The sequence below is a fragment of the Gallinula chloropus genome (genome assembly GCF_964237585.1).
Source record: "Gallinula chloropus genome assembly, chromosome: 6".
Classification (NCBI taxonomy): domain Eukaryota; kingdom Metazoa; phylum Chordata; class Aves; order Gruiformes; family Rallidae; genus Gallinula; species Gallinula chloropus.
Window position 1 is genome coordinate 15,900,883 of NC_140091.1, and position 20,405 is coordinate 15,921,287.

Here is a 20,405-nt window from a genome sequence, read left to right on the forward strand (position 1 = left end):
TCTGCTGTTTCAAAAACTATTTGCAACTGGGAAAACTTGCTGACATGTAACTTTTCCGGGTCTGTGAAGATTATTTTTCCAGGATTCCTGTTCATAACTCTGCTTATTTTAGTTTGTCCTTTTGACACCAGTCGTACATGCTGTAGCTGACAGTTCTGCCCTTCTACTGTGTCTCAGTATGTATATAAATGTCAGTAATTTTCAATTCATAAGTGTATGGGCTGACCTTCTATAATGGAGCTGGCAAGGAGAAATTAGAATTAACTTGCACTTAGTTTTTCAATGTGGCCTGGTCTGGGTAAACACTAGTATTACCCAACAGTAACACAATTCTGACAAGCAACTGTTTTAAGTTCAGATTACTTCAATTTTTGTGCCATGAAAGTTGAGCAATGAATCATTTTCTTAAATCATCCCTGACACTAACACAGAAAGGTCATTTGTACGAGATGCTTGAAGAACCCTTGGTTAAGACAGTGAGAAGTAAGGGACAGCAGGCAAAGCAAATTTACATTTTTGATGAGACATAATCTTTTGGAAGTCATGCCAGAGGAAACAAACATTTCAGCTACTGACAAAATTGCCCTTATGTGGCAGGGAGAAAAAAAATCTCACTTTGCTGACTAGATTTTGTATGCTTAGATCCAATGCTATTCTACAAAATTCAACCTGCTCGGTGTCCACACTGGACAAGCATCCAGAAATACATCAGCAGAAATACTCTGAAGTGTCAGCAGCTTCACATGACCCAAGAAGTGTTGGATAATATGGCTTCTAGCCTATTGGCAAGGTGTATTTCAGCACATACCCATGCTACAAGACTGAATAACCAAGCATTACGGTCCACTCCTCTGCTGTATTTTTCTAAGCAAATACTAAGCAGTACTTGATTTGGAAAGGCTGCTACAGAAATGTAATAACTATTTTGGCAGTTCAAGTAGCAGTGACAGATGTATTAGTCAAAGACAGAAGATGGATGGTACCAGGAAATGTAAGAAAATGGAAAGAAACAGAAGAAAAATAATGGTGCAAACCCTTTGGTATCAGTAGCAGACATGCACATGCACTTCATGTCAGAAGTTGCTAGGATATCAACAGTTACAGGTTTTATTATTGCAAAATCACTTCTTTTGACAGCTTATTCAGGAAATGCAAACTTTTCTTTCAGACAGCTGGAATACTGTGATTGATTCCCCGTTTCTAAAAAACCAGTATTGGATAGTTCAGCCTTGGGCTTAAAAACATGCATCCATATTTTGTAATTTGAAGAACTCAGTCAATAAAGTTGATGAATAAAAAAACCAAACAACAGGTAAGCCAAAGCAGGGGCTGGGATGGAAAGAAGAAACCATACACACAGAGTTTTATAAGACATGAGACTTCTATCAACTTTTTAGAAATTTATTTTTCCCTTTGTCTTTACTTCTTTAATAATTGTTCAGTAATTGCACATTGGTTTTTGCTGCTTGTATAAATCCTCTTTGTATTTGGTATTACCAAGCATCTGGTAAGAGAAACTTCATAAGGCATCAATAAGGACAGATGCTGTACTCCATACTATCTTTTGGGCTCCATCTCAAAATCCATCACAGCAGCTAGAGGCATTGGTACTTTGCTCTTCTATTTTGTCTTTTGTTTTTCAATCTTTTTTTTTTAATGTGTGTGTGCCATGTCTGATTCCAGGTATATCCTGGAGTCACTATGTATGCCACCAGAGCCAAGACTGAATACCAGGGAGTGGATTTATCTGTGAACTGGGAATATGGATTCAGCACACCAAGGAAAAGAAAAATTACTTGTTATAAACAGAAGCTAGTGAGAAGCTGGAAGTAAAAACTGGGTCCAAAGTGTACAGAAGTGAGTATTTTGCAATGGGGCTCACATCTATAAAACCATTTTCTGCATATGCAAAAAACCCATCCTCTTCATGATATTCCTTTTCAATTTACTTAAGAAAAGTTTAACTGTTACAGATTACAGTGGTAAGAGAAGAGAATTTGAAAGGTCTTACTCTGAGTTTTGTTGTATTTGAAAGGCTGACTTTCAATGTTTTACACCATTGGCCTTAACCACAAGATAATATATATTACTCTCCCTGAAGACCATGCAGTGGGTGCTAGTCCTGTGCTGCTAGACAATACAGAGGCTTATGGGTTGAAGGGTCTATGAAGCTCATTTGATTAAAATGCATCTACATAAGCCATAAGCCATTCTACAATCCACAAATAAAAATAAAGAGTGTTTATCAATAATGTATAAACAACTTCTTATCTTATGTTATTCTGAATCATATGCAAATTCTCCAAACAGCAAGTGTGAAAAGTGGTAATTAACGATGGGCCATAATTATCTTTTCAGAAACAGGAATGTGTATGCAGGAATACAACTTGTAAGCAGTAAGTCTTCTTACAGGCTACAGAAGAGTAAGAATGTGACTTAAATTATCTAGAAAACATGAAAGGCTAAGTGAATCAGCATTGTTTAGCCTGAAAAGAAATAATGAAGGAGGCACACAATAACCACCATTTCCAAAGTGCTGCTTCCAGCAGAAGGAAATCAGGTTACACAGTTGGAAGACCTTTTTAAAAAGAAAAGATAGAGCAGCTCTCAGCTGCCTGAAGGTCATGGAGCCTTCATTCTTGGAGCTTCTTAGTAACTGGTTAGCCAAATACTTGTCAGGAGTGATACAAATATAGCTGATTCTGCCTAAGCAATAAAGGATGGACTATGTGTCACCTCAAGGTCATCTTGAGCTCTGTGATTCTATGGAGGGCAGAGAGAACAATTCTGCAAAATACATCTCAGGCCAAATGTAGCCTCTCACCAGTTTCACTGGAAAAGGATCACTTGTTCATTTACTCAAATGTGCTTTGGAAGACCCCTAAAACTACCTGTAAAGTTCACCCAAGCTATCAGGGAAAAGCAGAATTAACTCTGGAAAACACTTAAAATGGGGAATTTCTTTAAATAGTACAATTCTGAAAGATGACAAAGGTATAGCTAACATAATACAGCTTGAAAGAAAGACAAACTTCATTAGAAAGTTACTACAACAGATTACTCATTCACTCTCAAATAATCATAGAATTGAAAATAAAACCAGAAAGAGAATTCAAGCTTACTGCTTCACCAGTTTTTCCAAGGTTTCCTTGGTCTCCTTGTTCTCCCTGGTAAATGTAGAAACCAGATGATGCAGATCATTAAAAAGGTCATTTCTTTCATACGAGTACATTAAAGTGCTCTATTTTCCTAGCAGCCCCTTTATTTTCTAAATGACACCTGCCAAATAAAGCTTTAAAAGCTAAAATTAAGCAACCAGCTAAACTTCAATTTTGTCAGTGGCTAATTTTGATTTTGTAAAAAGATGTAAACACTGTCCTAATGTATTTAGCAGTTGCCCACAAAAATGAAAACTATGTATTAAGGGCACACTAAATATATTAAGTCAGCAAATACTATAAATCAATGACCTTGGCTTTATTTAAATAATTCTTTCAGCAAGTTACCTTCATTATTTCACAACGGCTTCAAAAGTAAATACTACCTGTGCACACTATTGATAAGTTTAATTTGTTACACAGCATTAGGAACATTGATATTTGAATGACTTAAAATTGTTCCCCTCCCCCCCCCCCCAAACCCTGGAACTGGCATTAATATTAATTAATTCTGTTCTCCTTAATGGTGCAAGTCACATTACATAACTCCAGAACATTTTGCTATGTATTTTACAAGTGGAAGCTGAGTGGATATGCACTATTAATTATCTGGCTACAACTATGGGCTTTGATGAACAGTGATTTGGCTACTGTTTACTCAGATTGCAACTCAGCACTGAGAAATTCTCCTACCACAAGCTCCTCTTTCAAACTGCAGCACTTCATCTCATCCCCCCTCACACCCTGCAGTGCTGGGAGGGCAGGAACTGCCCTGGGTCCTTTCTTGCCCCCAGGCCTAACCACACTCTCAGCCCCAGGCAGCTCAATCACATTTTAGCAGGTGCTATCTTTGCTTACACATCCCTATCTCCTAGAGCTGCATAACTTTTACAAATTGGGATCTTGCAAGAAAACAGTCATCAGTATGATACCCATATACATTATTTGGAAGTGTGTGCACTGGTATCCACAGTTGTGGCATAGTGCACAGCTGATACTCCAAACTCAATTTATTTCAAACACAAAACCAACACTTACCTTTAAACCTTCCAGTCCAGGTTCACCTACATAACCTTTTTGTCCTGGCTTTCCCTAAAATAATGGTTAGAATAAAATATTTTAAATAACTTACTTTTAAAAGATAATTTTACCCCAACTTCTGTATTTATCAAAATCTGCACTCAAAAGTACACTGTTTAGTCATATTTAATGGCATTATTGGAAACAAGTCTATTTCTAAATCTAGATCTGAAATGATACTGCTTATTACAGCAATTATTAGCACAGGAAGCACAATCTGTAGCTACAGCAGTTAACACAGAAAAAAAAAAGTCACACACATCAAACACATCTTAATTTCACTTTAAAAAACCTATGGAGGCAATGAAATGGCAAGGTGCTCCCCTGCCAAACTGTGACTCACACTTACAGAATTTGGTGTTTAGACTTCAGGGTCTCTCCTCAGAACTGTCCTTCCTCAACCAGACAAAATGAGCTCAAATATCCTCTCCTCTTTGTGCATCAAATCAATTATTTTAAGGTATATGACGCTTTCTCTACATCATAAACCATGGCCTAACCGTTTGGTTAGCTGAACAGCGTAGCCCTACCTAGACAAACCTTCCCCAGCTGCTCTGAGGAGGAGCAGACCCCAGTCCAAGAATGAAGATCCAGTGGAGTGGATCTGGCTCTTGAGCAAGCTGCTAATGAGATTACTGAAGCCTGACAGCTGGAGAAAGAAAATTAATTGAACATATTCATGCTTCAGTATCAAAAAGATGCAGATTTCTGCTAAAAGGAAGAGATCAGCTGTTGTTCCAGGGGTCTGAGTAATTGTCAATCCCAGGACTCTGTATTAAGATCTTTCCTTTCCACATCAGTTGTCTTGAGACAAGAGCAACTAAAGCAATGGATAACAAACAGGTTTCTTCAAAATAGATAGGATTTTTCCACTTGGCTCTTTTGCTCTGGCTGCTCTGTACCTGTCTTCCAGATCGCAATGGTGCGTTAGGAAATTTCTCAGATGCTCAGAGACTATAAGGCTTAAAATTATACTGACTTAGGAGGTTCCATGACTTCTCATACTAATCCTTTTTATCTCTACCTGCCTGATTTCATTTTGCCCTACAAGTTCCAACAAATATCACTGCCTTAGGAGCAGACTTTTGTTTTTGCCAATGGATTAAAACATGGCACAGCCAGGAATGCAGGGAGAAAAGTCTGTGAAGAGAAGTTCCAAGACGCCCAGATAAAGCAAGCCATGGCTTTCCACAAGGCTTAACAAAGAACAAGCAATGGGCACCTGCAGGTTACTACATGCTGCTTACCTGCTTTGCAACAAAGAACATTATGGTCTTTCTAAAAGAGCAAGACTGTACCATAAAGATGTTTTAAACAGACTTCACTGAAAGGAAACCAGCAACTTCTATTAACTGCCTTTATAATTTCAGACCTATCAGAACTAGAGTTACCACTTGTTTCTTGGCTGTATTACACAGCCACATACTAGCTGTGAAGGACACACAATAGGTGCAAGTTGATGAGAAAATGGAACAAGCGGATTGAACTGGTAAAGCACTTTGCAACATACAGATTTGGCTTTAAACAGAAGTGCATTACAATTGTAAATTACACCTGGAGGAAACGACACTGACAGAAAGTTAAACTAGGGATGGCTGCTTTTCTGCTTGCAAAGCCTTGAGAAAATTACTCTTCCAGGGCAGGGCGATCCCAAAGGAAATGTCTGTTTCCTAAAATATTAGCTGAAAGTTCTACCCTTCCCTTTCAGGAAACAGCAACCACCCGTGCCTCCTTCCACCTCACAGTGGGTTGATACAGGTATGTATATTTTAATACAAACCTCTCTCACTACCATTCTATTCCCATCCCTCCAAAGGCTCCTCACATGCCTTCAGCACAGAGGAAGACATACGCCGCCTTCAGAAGATACTGCACTGGGGGAGCAGCACAGCTTTGAGAGCATTCTTCTTGGTCTTCAGAAGGAACTGCACACTCACCTAATGACTATATAAGCAGCTTTTGTTTTACACATCTATCTCAGAAAGGCATCAACTCACTATTCCATTTTAAATTATGGTTTAAAACAGTCTGCCCTCATCTAAAAGCCTTTTCTGCTCCAGCAATTAAGATACCAAAAAATAATGCACCAACACTTGCATTAACTGAGCACTGAACAGTTAGTATTTGGATAGCCTTTAAGAAAGAGAGTAAATTGTGAGGAAATGGAATAAACAGTCATTTTAATGTGCATCTACTATATTTTCACAGGAAAAACAAATACTTTTAAAAGTCATGGTATTTTTATTTAGAAAGATTAATTTAGGAGTGTATAAGTATTTGACTTTGGAACAGAATGGTTGGGAAGGTTTGGAAAGGAATGAATGCCAAATCATGTAATCAGATTGATTTTAATAAACTCTTCCTAATTTCAAGCAGACTGAGCTCTGAAGAAACCGAGATCTAGGCTGAGTATGCAGAGAAGCATCCTCAGAGTTTTGGGCCCAGTTGTTTCAGACATACAAGCATTCTTTTCCAAGGTGGGACCTGAGAACCAAAGGTCAGGTTCATATTCACCTTCTGTTTCAATAGATGATTTGTTCTGCTGTCAGTGTTTGTCAGGTGGGTCCCAGGGGTTTTTGGTCCCATGCACATTTTTTTTTAAAGTAATGTTAGAAACAAGGGGTGGGGCAAGTTGAAAAATGAGGTGAGACTTTATGGTTGCCTGCTTGGTGCATGCCTAAACCTGGACTGGGGGCTGAACACTTTGACCTGAAAACTACACTGTAGAAAAGATGAGGAATTCCAGAAATACTAGAAACCTGCATCATTCCCAGCTTTTGGCTGGGATAGAGTGAATTCTCTTCGTATAGCTAGTGTAGTGCTGTGGTTTAGATTTGTGCCAAACCCAAAATTGATAATATAGAGATGTTTTTGTTACTGCTGAGCAGCGCTTACACTAAATCAAGGACTTTTCAGCTTTTCACACCACCCCACCAGCAAGTAGGCTGGGGGTGCACAAGAAGCTGGGAGGGGAAAGAGCCAGTACACCTGACCTCAACTGACCAAAGGGATATCAAGTACCATATGATGTCATGCTCAGCGTATAAAGGGCTGGGTGAAGAAGGAGGGATGAGATATTTGGAGTGATGGCATTTGTTTTCCCAAGTAACTGCCCCACGTGATGGAGCCCTGGGAAGTAGCAAATTAATTCCTTGTTTTGCTTTCCTTGCATGCATGGCTTTTGCTTTGCCTATTAAACTGTCTTTATCTCAAACCATGACTTTTCTCACTTCCACTTTTCCGATTCTCTCCCTCAACCCACTGGGTGGGAGGGGAAGAGGGGTAATGAGCAAATGTCTGCATGGTGCTTCGTTACCTGCTTGTGCAAAACCACAATTACTGTCCAAGAGAACTAGAACAGTTCCATAAGACTAACCAAAGTGTTACTATGTATTACCTGCAAGGATACTTTACCTAGTTTAGACAAACCCTAAGAGAGTTTGGATAACCGAGCACTAGCTTACTAACCATGCCTACAAATCAGGTCTGTAGGACAGGAAGCAAGGATGTAGCCAGAAAGACAGTGGCAAGGATTCACATAGAACGGATAGACATTAGAAAACGACGTCTGTAAAACAGGCAAAGGACTGAAGCAGATTGTGAAGAAATATGAAGAATCCCCACCAGTGGAGGTTGTGAAAAACAAGTTAGAAACACATCTGTCAGCTAAAGGCATGGCTGTGGATGCCAGACCACTTCCTTCAGGTCCTGCTCAGAAACCTCCCCTGCCCCCATGGTCACTGCATCAGGACAGTGGCAATGCAGTTTTGCTAGCCTTTGCTTTCAGAAGTAGCATTTAATTTTTAAAACTTATTTAATGAAAAATGGAAACAAAGTCTATGTAAATAAAATGCATATGAACTTGCAACCAAGCAAGTATAATTTGAAGAGACAGATGTCTTCAGCAGCTTACTGACTCAGTCCTACTGAACTATATCAGATTTAACAACTTCATGATTAGGACTCTCTCTCCAGTGTAATCACACAGTCTATGCTACAAGCAGGAGTGAAGAAGCAAGGACAAGCAGAGATGGGAGCAGAGTGCAGAACAGCAGTGCTAAGTTGGCCTGGACCTGCAAAACAGCTGGAACCACCAGAAGCTGTAGAATCCAGTCAAGAGCAGATGGGCTGTGGGGCAAGCGGGAAAAACAGGCAAGGTTCCCCACTGAGCAAAATTCCCATTTCCCCTACCTCTTATTTCAGGAGGGGATGTTAGCCAGCAAGCTACTTAAAAATGTCTGGAGACAGCAACCCTGGGGCCCACCTCAGATCCACACATTCTTCTCTCAACAGCTTGTTGTGAGAGAGAAACCAGGGAGCCATAAGACATATTAATGGTGTGCACATTTCCTATTGAGAGAAACCAAACCCAATATAATTTAGGTCAAACCGACCCAAAATAGATTAAAAATATTTCAGTTTGCTAGGTTACACAGAAATTTTTCCTCTTGGGTCACTTTGACACCGGCTGATGGTGGCCTGTGCATGCCTGGTGATGCTCACAAGATGAAGGTAGGTGTCTCATTGCCCATGAGTCACCCGCTGCAGCATCTTTTCCAATTGCCACAGCACAACATGGGAGATGCTGTCCAGCCATGAAGCCCTGCCCAAGGAGGAGACTCAAAGGACGATGCAGCCAAAATAAAAATTTCCATGAGGCTCTTGGCAGAAGCTCAGGCAGATTAAACTGAATATTGAACTGAGTCACTAAGTGTTTTGAAATTCTGTTCGATTTTTTGCATGTTTTTCTCAGTCGAACAATAAAAGTGGTTTTTAGTGGTTTTCTTTGCTGTAACCACCTAACCCACATGGTAAATAAGCGTTTCAATAGTATTTCTAACAGAAGGCAAATTCCTAGCTTTGACTAGCTAATGAACAGGAAAAATGGCATAGTAATTGCAATGGGAAGTGATGGGAAACACGTTCCCAAGTTCATCCAAGAAATGGGAAGTCATCCAAAATGAAGACCCAGCCAGTGATTACCACACATGAGCAAAGCAAATAAAGGCTGAAGATCACATTTCTTTCAGTAAATTTAGCAACACTCCTGTAGTTCCTAGTGCAGGGTAGTTTGGATTTTCATAAAAATAAGCCTCAAGTCCATTAAAGTGCTCTTAGACACCAGTACGCTTTCATAACTAACAAAATTGGTTTAGTTTTAAACATCTTATAAAATGTGTCAGCACAAACAGCATTGGAACATTCCAGCTTTAGTTTTTTCAGCAACTGTCTACAAGATCAGTTTGAAAATCTTTTCTTAAAACATCAGTCCTTTGTATTTCTCTCCATAAGCTGAGTGTCATGGTGGATTCATCCCCAGTTTAAATATTTTGAGGTATCAGCTGGTTCAGTCCCTGGAAAGTGCATGGTGGTTTTATTTGCCTCAGAGGAGAACCATATGCTGCTTGATTCTGGGTCTTTCCTTTTCAAAACTTCTGCTTTATGTACCATGGCTATGATTTCCTTTCAAATCTTTCATATGAAAAACCATTTCTCTGCCCAGCTCTGCTTCATGCATGTGCTGAGGAAAGAGAGATTTATTCAGGTGACACCATTTGAACAGTCACTTCCCACAGTAAATTTACATTTTAAAGCTGTATTTCTGACAAAAAAGAGCCTGCCCTAACAGAATTACTTATACTTACTCTTGGGCCAACTCCTCCAGTAGGTCCAGCTGGTCCTACTTCTCCCTAAAAGAAATCAGGATTTCAATCATCATGATACCAAATCTTGCTTTAAAAAAAAGAAAATCTGCAGATAACTGTTTGCATTTACTATATGATCTCAAATTTGCTTCCTATGTGTTTGTATGAGTCCAAGTTTGAAAGAAATACTGTGAGACACACTAATCTGATTTCAGACAAATTCATTATATATATATAAAGCCACATACATAGCCACTAGATGTAGCCAGAAAGGCTGTGAAGCTCTTGGTAAACCTGCTATTAAAGCAGTATTTTCACAGTTATGAGCAGTGAGAGACTCAGCAGCGATGGGTCAACCTCTCTCTCTCTGCCTTGCAGTTACTGTATTTTAGCAACACCTGACACTTCATGACTATAAAAGCAGTAAGCACATTCCTGCTTTTCTCTTCCATGATGCTATGGCACAGCCACAAAGTTAGCCAGGGTTTGTCCTTGTGTCTTTTCTCAGGAATGGAGGGAGGCTGGGGGTCAGGCTTGTCAGGTGTGTAAGGGAAGAACTGAGACACCATGCCTGTGCTGTGCAGTGCATGGATATAATTATGCATGATGGGGAATGGCAACATTAACTCTCCAGGGTCTACTCATCACACAGTTATATTAAAGCATGGTTTCGTATCAATGTCGTGGCAGGATGTCATGCTGGGATCATTTAAGGGTTCATTGATCCTCCTCAATATGGAAGATTTTCTCCAGGTTTTGGAAGAAATGGAACACAAACTTTTCAACTACAAGCAATAGGAAACAGAGGAATTAAATTCTGTCTACAATTTCCTGGCTTTTAACTAAACAGATCATTTTGCCACTTAGCTTTTACTCACTCAATATCTGCTGTGGAAGCCTATAACTAAGCCACTTAGAAGACTAGAGGTCTATTTCCAGAATCACTGATTATATTAAAATGTTAATTACTTGTAACCTAAGAAACATGAGGTTTTATTTTTAGTAATGAGGAATTAAGAATACTCAGTTTATAAGATGAAGAGCTGTCTTACTCCCCCTTAATAGGGGTATAACTGTTTACCTAAGCATATAATATATGAATCTGTAATTAAATTGATATATGGTTTCTATCTTTACAATACTATACACACACACATTCCCCAACCCCCCGAGCCCCCATCTCCTCAGTTTAACAAAAAGAACCGCATCCAACTCTGGACACATCATCTGAGATACTGGAATAACTAAAACAAGCCACATAATGGATGCACAACCCTGTAAGGCTGCTAAAACATCTTCAGAAAACATGCCAAAATGCAAAAGAAACTTGAAGTTTTTCACAACACTACCATAAACACCTAGATATTGTTATCTAACCCTCCTACTCTTCACAACTTATTCTTTTAAACATAATCTCTCGATTGGAAAAATCTTTCCATCTTACCTCAACTCCTTTGGGGCCTTGTGGCCCTGGAGGCCCCCGGTCACCCAGAAGTCCCTAAACATCCAAACGCACACAGTGAGAACTTATGTCAACCAACAGTCAGGTCCGTCTAGTTTCTCTCCTCTTACAAACCTGGACAGAAACACAAATCTGAGGAAGCAGACCTCATTTCTTACCATTGCTCTTAGGATTTCCCTTAGGGAGCCAGGAGAAGATGTGGTAGCATTGTAATATCTGCTGGAAAACTGAGCATCTTACAAACTTCTACTACATAGCTTTTTTTTTTTTTTTTCTGAAGCTTTTTTCTTTTGTCTTTTTGAAAAGGAAATAAAATATTTGAACTCACAAAAGAATAGTCCCTCTGCTTTGAAGACACCATATTAAGATTAAAGCAGAATTTACAGATCTTTGATTTCAGTATTTTTTTAGCATAATGTGATAACAACATTGCAATGGAAATTAACTACAAAATTAATTTAAACTACTAGCTTGTCCAAAACTACTTGTGATTTTCAGCCCTTACTTTCCTGTCAGGGTTATAATCAGTTTCCCAGAGATAAAGCACCTTATCCTCTACCAACTCTGAGTTTCCATGACTGCTCACACTGACATTTTCAAAACTTGGTTAAAATGACTTCACAGCTACCCGTGTGTCAAAAATCTCGGTCATCCCAATTACAGTGGTAGTAATTGGGAAAAGCACTTGACCTGGTATAGGACAAAAAAATAAATCTGTGTAAATATATTATTAATGCTTTGGGAAAGCTAAGCTTAACAATATCAGATAAAGCATCAAGAACCAAGAAACTGCCTTTTAGGAGAGATGCGATTAGCCTCTGAGGAAAGCAACAGTGAGAAAGTTCCAAGAGTAAGCCTTATTAATTGCTTACTAATGAAGCTGAAGTCTAGACTGAAGGTGCAGGCATTGGTCCAGGAACAGTTTGCTTAGCATGCGAAGTAAAATGGAACTGAAGACAGAACAAGCCTCCTCAAGGTACTGAGTTTTGTAAAAAAGCCTGTCAGTGTGAGAAAGACTAGCGTGGACTGCTGTTTGACATATTGGCACCAGAGTGACAGGAGAGCTTTTGGTAGCACTACATAACTAATATTCTTGTTCTTTTTTCATTGACAGAACTATTGGTTTAATCTAACAGCAAAGCACATCAGGAGATGTGGTTTTTTCAGTGCAACGTAATTGCACAGTGGAAATGTCAGCAGCACTGGTACTGTGCACACCCTTCCACTGCACTTGGCTGGATCTGGAAAAAAGTCCCAGACTGTAAAATTAATATTAAATTAAATTTCCACTCCCCTTTGAGGTTTTGGACAACAAACAGTAAATGGAAGTAGTCATTAGCCATGCACCAAAGTGTCTGGAAAAAGACGGGAGTCAGCAAATGAGAGGTATGCTGTACTTCACATATATAACTTCCCAGCTGACCATCCCTTCCAGAAGTGCTGAAACTCCCAACAGCCACTTCTACTAAACATATCATCAAAATGAACACAAGTAAGCAGAGGAAGGAAGTTCTCAGCTACTTCCATGGTACAACACACACTGCTGGAAAAACTATGGTTCTAGTCGGCACATTCTGACCATCTTTTCCTCTCACTTTTCTTGGTTGCAGAGCATAAATACTTAGAAGAATAACATAGGGAGCAAAAGAAATTACTTCAGAACTTCTTGAAACATATTTCTTTTTTAAATGTAAGTGTGGGTTTATTTTTTGGTTTGTTGGTTTGTTTTTTTTTTTAAGCGGTGGATCAAGATCAAACACCTTCTAAAATATTTTTTCCAAGCTGAGTAATGTGCTGTAGACCAAATTACATAATGAATCCTTTGAACATTATTTTAAGGAGGTCAGATTTGCTGATTACTGCACTAATTGACACTTATAGAGCTTAAACTTTCCACAAAGAGGCTGAATTTCTCCCATGCTAACTGCAAAAAAAATAAAGCTTACCCTGCTCTCTTGGCTTTTAAAATGTGTATTGCTTCTGAGGAAGTATAAACAAAAACATGAAGAAGAGAGCAGCACAGTGAGAACAGTTTTCTAAAAATAAAAGCTGGAGGAAATTTTTTAAAACTGCACTCAACAGAAGACAGCTGGGAATCCCGAAAGCCAAACATTTCCAGTGTTATGCAGCCTTTCTCCCTTGGTGCTGAGCAGCGTAAGAATTTTTCCAGTTTGGTAATCTTCCTTCTCAAATGTAAGCCATCATTTCTCCCTGATTAGAGCAGGCTGTCTAAGCTTTTTGTCTCTAAGACCAAATGTGCTGGAGACCACTGAACCTTGGTTCAGCTATGTAATTTCTGTATCAAAGGAACCCAGAGCCTTGAACTTTGTAGTTAAAACTGCAGTTTAAACTGTACCTTTTAGTACTTTTTTTGCTGGAATCTATGAAAGGCAATAGGTTAATAATGTATGTGTTAAATATCAGCCCAGTTCTAATAAAAACATCTAATTTAGCACTTTGGATATAATGTTGAATAATGTGATCTCAGTGAAGAAACAGGGTAGAAGGGATTAGATCTCAGTTACATCATTCATGTATCAGCTTGGAGGATTAAAACTGATCTGTAGTTCAAGAACTGTTGCATTTCTCTTAGACCGTAGACACAGTCTTGCATTAAATGGGTTTTTCAGTGCCCTGATAATTCAGAAACATGGGAGCAACTGACCTGCAATGGTCAGAGAAAACTAATTCATAAGACTGCTAACATTATACACACATACAAACAAGTTAGCAAAGCAATATATCAGAACTAAAGAAAAAGTTCACAACTGTCTCTGGAAACATATAACTTCTCAGTTTGCCACATCAGATAACCAGTTCTCAGCCTACCTGGTAAATTCACATCTGAGCCACCTTGGAACAAGGCTCTTGACACAGTTGAAAGATATGAGGTGCAGGAAAGATTGGCTATGGCTTTGGCAACTGGGTACAAGATGTTCTCAAGAATGATTAACTTTGGCACGGAGGGATTATTACAGTCTTCCAGACACAAACAAAACTGTATCTTCCAACTATTTACTGCTCCCTGTCCTACGTTTTCTTGAGTAGCCTGCCACAGAATTTCACAACTCTATTGATGGGAAACCTTGTAATTTCCAACCTTGTTTATTCATGTACAACTTGCATGTTTCATTTCTGGACCAATGATTTTGCTGGTCTTCCACAGTTCTTTTGCCCCACCAGTTTCCACCCTCTGGTTTACTTACAAGGCTGAATAAGGCTCTTCATTTTAGTAGGATAAGTAAACTGTGTCTCAGAATACAGTCACTCAAGTATTCTTTTTGGCATCTCAATCAAGGACACTTGATTGAGTCCTTCTGGATTATAAATGCCAAGAACTGTGTGTGCTACTTAGATAAAGTCTTCTCATGCTTTGTGCGATGGCATTAGTGAGACACCTTGCCTCACATGTTCTAGAATTTCACTTAATTTCTAACTACCTTATTGTGTTTTATTTCAGAGATCTGGCAGTGTCTTCTTACCAGGTGTAAAACTAAGTTTACTGGAGGATTTCTTTAGTCCTTGCCTGCATCAGTCTGAAGTAACAGAGCTGGAATGAACTAGTAAAAAGTGCAGTTTTTACCATCGTCTAAACATGCTCAACTCTTTCATACACAAATTTAATTTCATCATAGTTGTCCCTATTTATCTGTGAAAATGCTCACAAGGCTGTTGAGTGAGGAACTTAATTAGTCCCTATTTTTCAACAAGGAGTCAATAGTTAGATATTGTGCATTACGTTCCTCAGAGTTAACTTCTGACCCATCTGCACTTTTTCTAGTAGTCTCTACTTGTCCATTTTAAACAATTTTTTCCACGTGTGCTTTTGTCCAAATCTTCCTTGAAAACTCTACACACATGAATAACTGCCTAAACTTGGTCTACTAAAATATTACTCTACTGAAGAACAGAGGCTAAATTAATCTGGCACAGTCATTTTTAAAAAATTAATATACATATAGTATTTTTGGTATTATTTAATCTGGCATGTGAATCTTCCCCATTTTTCCATATCTTCAGCTATGATTACTTTCAAAAATTCTTAAAAGAAAAATCTGTATGACTGAGGTGAGACTACAGAGATCTGTAGGCTTTTGGCATGTATTTTATTTTAGTATAGGTGAAATATTTGCTACTCTCTAGCTACACAGCATTTTTGCCAAATTTCCCTGCATTTAACTTGACATTCCATGCTTGCATCTAACACAGTAATTACCCTCATTAACATGTGGACAGCATTAAACTTAACTCCTTCATACATATATACCTGAAAGTACCTGTATTTTGACAGTAGGATTAACTTCTCATAATGCCAATATTCATCTCTCAGAGATTCTACTCAGAGATTGATATGGTTTATTGTTAGGAATAAGTTTCCATATAGTCTTACCTTAGGACCTTCAGGGCCATTTAATCCAGGTACACCAATATCTCCTGGAAAACCCTAAAGAAATCATACGGACAAATGATTTACAGACTAGGAATGTTTCCAATGTACTTGTTTTGATTCTGTTCATTCATTTAACAAACCTGAATCACAGAAACAAGAAATTAATGTGTTCTACCATCCCTAAAATGTCAAGATCCATTAAGTTTCATTGTAAAGACTTGGATAACTGACAGATTTTAGGCAGGTTTTATTTAATTCAATTTAGCAGATAGCAGTATGGGCTTCATTTCTCTTAGCATAAGACTTTTTATCTACTAAGCAACATTTGAGATTACAACACTAGGTTGATCTTGATGCACAGAAAAAAACCCACGGAGCAGCCAGCACCAGTTCTTGTACTCATGAATTCAACGTGTCTTTTGAAAAGCAAAGCTTGGAGAGCAGCTGATGCCCTTTAATCCTTGGCCACACTTTAAGGACGAGATCACTGCAAGATTAAGAAAAGGGTAGAAAGCCTTTTGCCTCCAAATCAGCAGGTGGTAATCCAGATCTGGCAAGTAACTGAAGGTAACCAGCATGTAACAGTATTCAGGACAAGCCTCTGTGAAACAGTGTGCAGTGCAGGTATAGCTGGTAAATAAAAAATGAATGTGCAAAGGAAAGGAACCAACTAAAATTATCAGCCCAAACCAACTGGCCAGCAGGCACAGAGTGGGACACCAGTGAGACGCCTCTATGTCAGATGAATCCAGTGCTACAGCTACATTGCTTTAAAAGGCATGAGTGCATTTTAAGGAAATAAAAATGATTCCACTAACCCTTATGAAATAGAGTACCAAGTATTTGTAGGATAAGTAAAGCATTGGTAATTGACTCTTTACTTAGCACAGCTCTTAGTCACCTGCCAAGACAGTATTTGATTTTGTCAATTTTATAAAGCTTTAAAAGTCATTAAATCTGAAAATAGAAAGACTGCCACTGTAAAGTTCTTCATCCAAGTAGAATATTTATTCCTATATCTGTGTACATACATTGCCTAACACTAATAAAAACAAGTTTCCTTCTTCCTTAGCAGAAAAATCATTGCAGATATAAAGTCTTTGCATTCATACTTTTCCAATAATGGAAAGTATTGTATACATTCAGAACAATTTAAAGATGATCTCATAATAAACTTACAGCATCAAATTCTCTCTGGCACACTTCCATACTCATGCAGGATAATAAATATTATCATTAAAATTTGAAGAGTCATTTCTTGGCTCTCTAAGCAGGAAAGAGCTATTAAAAAATATCTTCTCCACTAGGTGTAGAAGAGTTAACTATCTCTGTTCTTCCAGAACAGCTGAGCTTCAAATACAGGTAATAACTACTTCTAATGATTATTCATAATTACCTAACATTAATCACAAAAAAGCTTACCAGAAAGGTAAAGAGAAATCCTGATAGAACAAGCAGCTTAAAAGAAAACGTGATTCCACCCTCAACTACCAGACTGTAATAAAATTTAAAGAGTATTTTGAGCATCACTGTTCTTACTTGTAATTACTCTTACGCTGTTTGCTCTCTATAACCTGTTCTTAACAGGATGAGAGACATGTAGAGATTTAGACGCGATGCAAATATTTTTAGATACTTTAAAATATTTAATAAAAAATAAACACATAAACCAATATGAAACAGAATTATGATTTCTTAAACAATCAGTTTTATCACTTGAAAGCTAATGAGTACTAAAGGAAACAACCAAAGTGTAAAAGAGAACTGATCTGAGTTTTCAGAATAAGAGGAACCACCCCGACACAGCATTTCAGACGTCACGGTGGTAACTTCTTTTGGCCACACAGCAGTTGCTACTAGAGCTGTGCAACAACTCCAATATGCCTCTAGGTGGCACATAGCATTAATCACATGTGACCAAGGCACCGATACCTAAACTACTCACCTAAATTAGCCTGGATTTCTATACAGTTCATAAGAGGACTCTTTTAATCCTGACCACATTTATCTAATGAAACATAACCAAAAGTTATGTCACCTGCTTTGACGTTGCTAACTCATCCTTTCTTAATTTTAATTTGCTTATTTATAGACATTAAACAGTTACCAAGGGGTGGGTTGTTTTCTACATCTGTAAATTTTTAACTTTCTAATGTGTGAACAAGTGAAAATGTTGCCACAGAGACAGTTTCCCTTGTGGCAATAAATATTGCTGAAAACAATCTGTCAAGCAAAACGCCTCCTTAGAAAGATTCTTAGACTGTTATAAGGGAATATGTCTACTTTGTTTATATATTTGCATAAACACTTCCAGAAGGAATTCAGTAAGAACTAGGAGATGTAGGCATTGACAAGTATTATCAGAACAATCATGACATTTGGAAACCTTTCCATTTCAGGCAAAGTCTTTGGATGCAAGAGGGCTACTGGCCTGAGAGGAGCAACAGTAGCAATGCCCTTTAAAGCTCAAAATCTTCATCATCTTCGTCCTTGCTGTAAAGCTGGATTTAGTCTTTTCTTTGAGCATTGCCACAGAGAAAATGCAGAAGCAATATTAAAACAGTTTCCAAGATGTTATCACATGGATAATTCATGAGGTAACTGTAACAATCCAGGACACAAATAGCCACTTAAGACTATTACAGAAAAAGAATGAACCAGGAGTTCTTCAGACACCTCAGCAATGGTGTTTGCCATTCAGATTCTCAGCAGAAGCGTATACATTTCTACTGATATCTCACTCTGCCAAGAGTTATTCAGCAGCCAGCTCCCTGTAAAGCAACTCCAGACCAAAAATTTATCATTCTTCCACAGGCAAAAGGCCAGGAAATCACTGTTAATTTCTATCTGCAATACAATTTTCAGCATAGAGACTATTCAGAACAAAACATCACTCAATATTATTACTTCTAGCAAGGAAATGCAATGCATAGATTCTTCTCATCAGTCAGAAGTCTGGCTGGTAGGTTACAAATTATTTTCCAAATCTCACTGCAGATGTGGTCTTTTGCCAGCAAAGCACTTTAGGATTTATTCTGATAAATCAAACTAGAAGTGGTGTCCAAAAATCCTGAACCTCAGCACAAACACCCCTTAACCTTGCTGTGAAAATGTTGCTTTTGCTACTTGAATACATTTAAATACAAAATTAACATATTTAGTGCTCTTATTTATCTATATAAAATTTAATTAACATAAATGCAGAAGATGATCAGACTTATTACACCAGAGCATATCTTTATGTACTGCAGTCAGTGCTTCGGAGATGAGGGATCCATAAACGTTACTGCTTTGCTTTTGTTTGTTTTCCTATGTGGCTGTTATCATGGAAGCAGAATATCAGAAACTTTTGGAACTCACACTCCATTTCCACTAGGAATTCTCTTTCATTTGCAGAATCTCACTCACTTGGGCTGTTTCCACACGACATCTGCCAGAGTTGCTATGAGTCACTGGCCCTCATGCCCTCTAGCTCCTCAGCAGCCCTCAACAGGATTGGGACACGAGCATTCCTGGAGAGGTACCACAGCAAAAACCTCTCCAGGAACTGTGAGGGTCCCTTCAGTTGCCAAGTTTCCCTGCTCCACTAGTATTTTATTTGATCACATGCAGTGTTTCATACAAATGAGAATTTAGAAAGAATTTTCAGAAGTAATACTGACTGGATGCAGCTAGTGAATGAACTTCAACAAGATATTTTATTAGAGCTTTATTACTAATTATTATCAAATTATAAGGAAGATTTCTGCATAAAATGACAGTCTAAACAGAGAAAATAAGCTGTGATTCCATATTCTCAAGCGTTTATTATTCTTCAGAAAGAACACACTATGCTGAGATAAAATTCAATTAAAAGCCCCCTATTTTTTCTCTACACAACTTTAGAAATGTCACTATTCACAGTTACAGGACTTTGCTCATTTGTACAGCTGCATGACTGTGTCAATAACATGCCAAGTACAAAGAGAAAAATAGTAAGAAAAAAAAATTGAAATGAGCCTTCTTCTGTGTGTAATGATCTAGCCAAAGTTTAATGCCAGCATTTTTAAAGGGCAAAGACAAAACCTTTTTCCAACAGACTTTCAATTCTGATTTTGGAAAGGGTGGAAGAAGGACTCTAACATTACAAATTACAAGCGTACAATTGCAATTTGTCAGAGAACAGAAAAAAGCAGCAATCATGGATTACAGCATGCAATACAGAAAAGCTTCACAATTTACTACTGCTAAGATGTCAGTAAAATTATGCTGATGTTGCTTTATGCTTTTGTCTAACAGTACATGGCACTACCATTTTTTCTAAGATCAACACCAAAACCCAATGCAGTGCAGATGCTTAAAACCAAATTTTAAAAATCCCATTTAAATTTTAGCTTGCTTTACTCCAGGGAGATTCAAAATGTTAGGAGTTAAATAACGCCTTGGGAGAGCAACACAAATCAAGTTTCTTTTTGATCTTTGTGTCCCTTCTTTTCCAGTGTCACATCTCTGTCCAAAAAAGGCAAATCTCCAAGACAATAAATTCTATGCAAAGTACTTATGAAGGTCTATGGAGACAGACTGGGACCATCATAATCATTCTGAAGAGAACAAAAACCAGAAGGGCCACATTGCTCAATGTTATTAATAAGACTAGGTAAATTGAGTATTTCTGCAAAATTAATACACAT

The 20,405-nt window shown here is 38.2% G+C and overlaps 1 protein-coding gene across 1 annotated transcript in view; it reads right to left on the reverse strand.

The window, feature by feature from the left end:
• Positions 1–20,405, reverse strand: part of COL24A1 (collagen type XXIV alpha 1 chain) — a gene marked incomplete at its 5' end in the record, with an annotated part of 134,767 nt that overhangs the window by 58,121 nt on the left and 56,241 nt on the right. Inside the window, 5 exons of the mRNA XM_084266162.1 lie at positions 3,123–3,167; positions 4,197–4,250; positions 9,884–9,928; positions 11,328–11,381; positions 15,736–15,789. Of these exons, the coding sequence (XP_084122288.1) occupies positions 3,123–3,167; positions 4,197–4,250; positions 9,884–9,928; positions 11,328–11,381; positions 15,736–15,789 (252 nt within the window). The remainder of the gene's footprint in view (positions 1–3,122; positions 3,168–4,196; positions 4,251–9,883; positions 9,929–11,327; positions 11,382–15,735; positions 15,790–20,405) is intronic.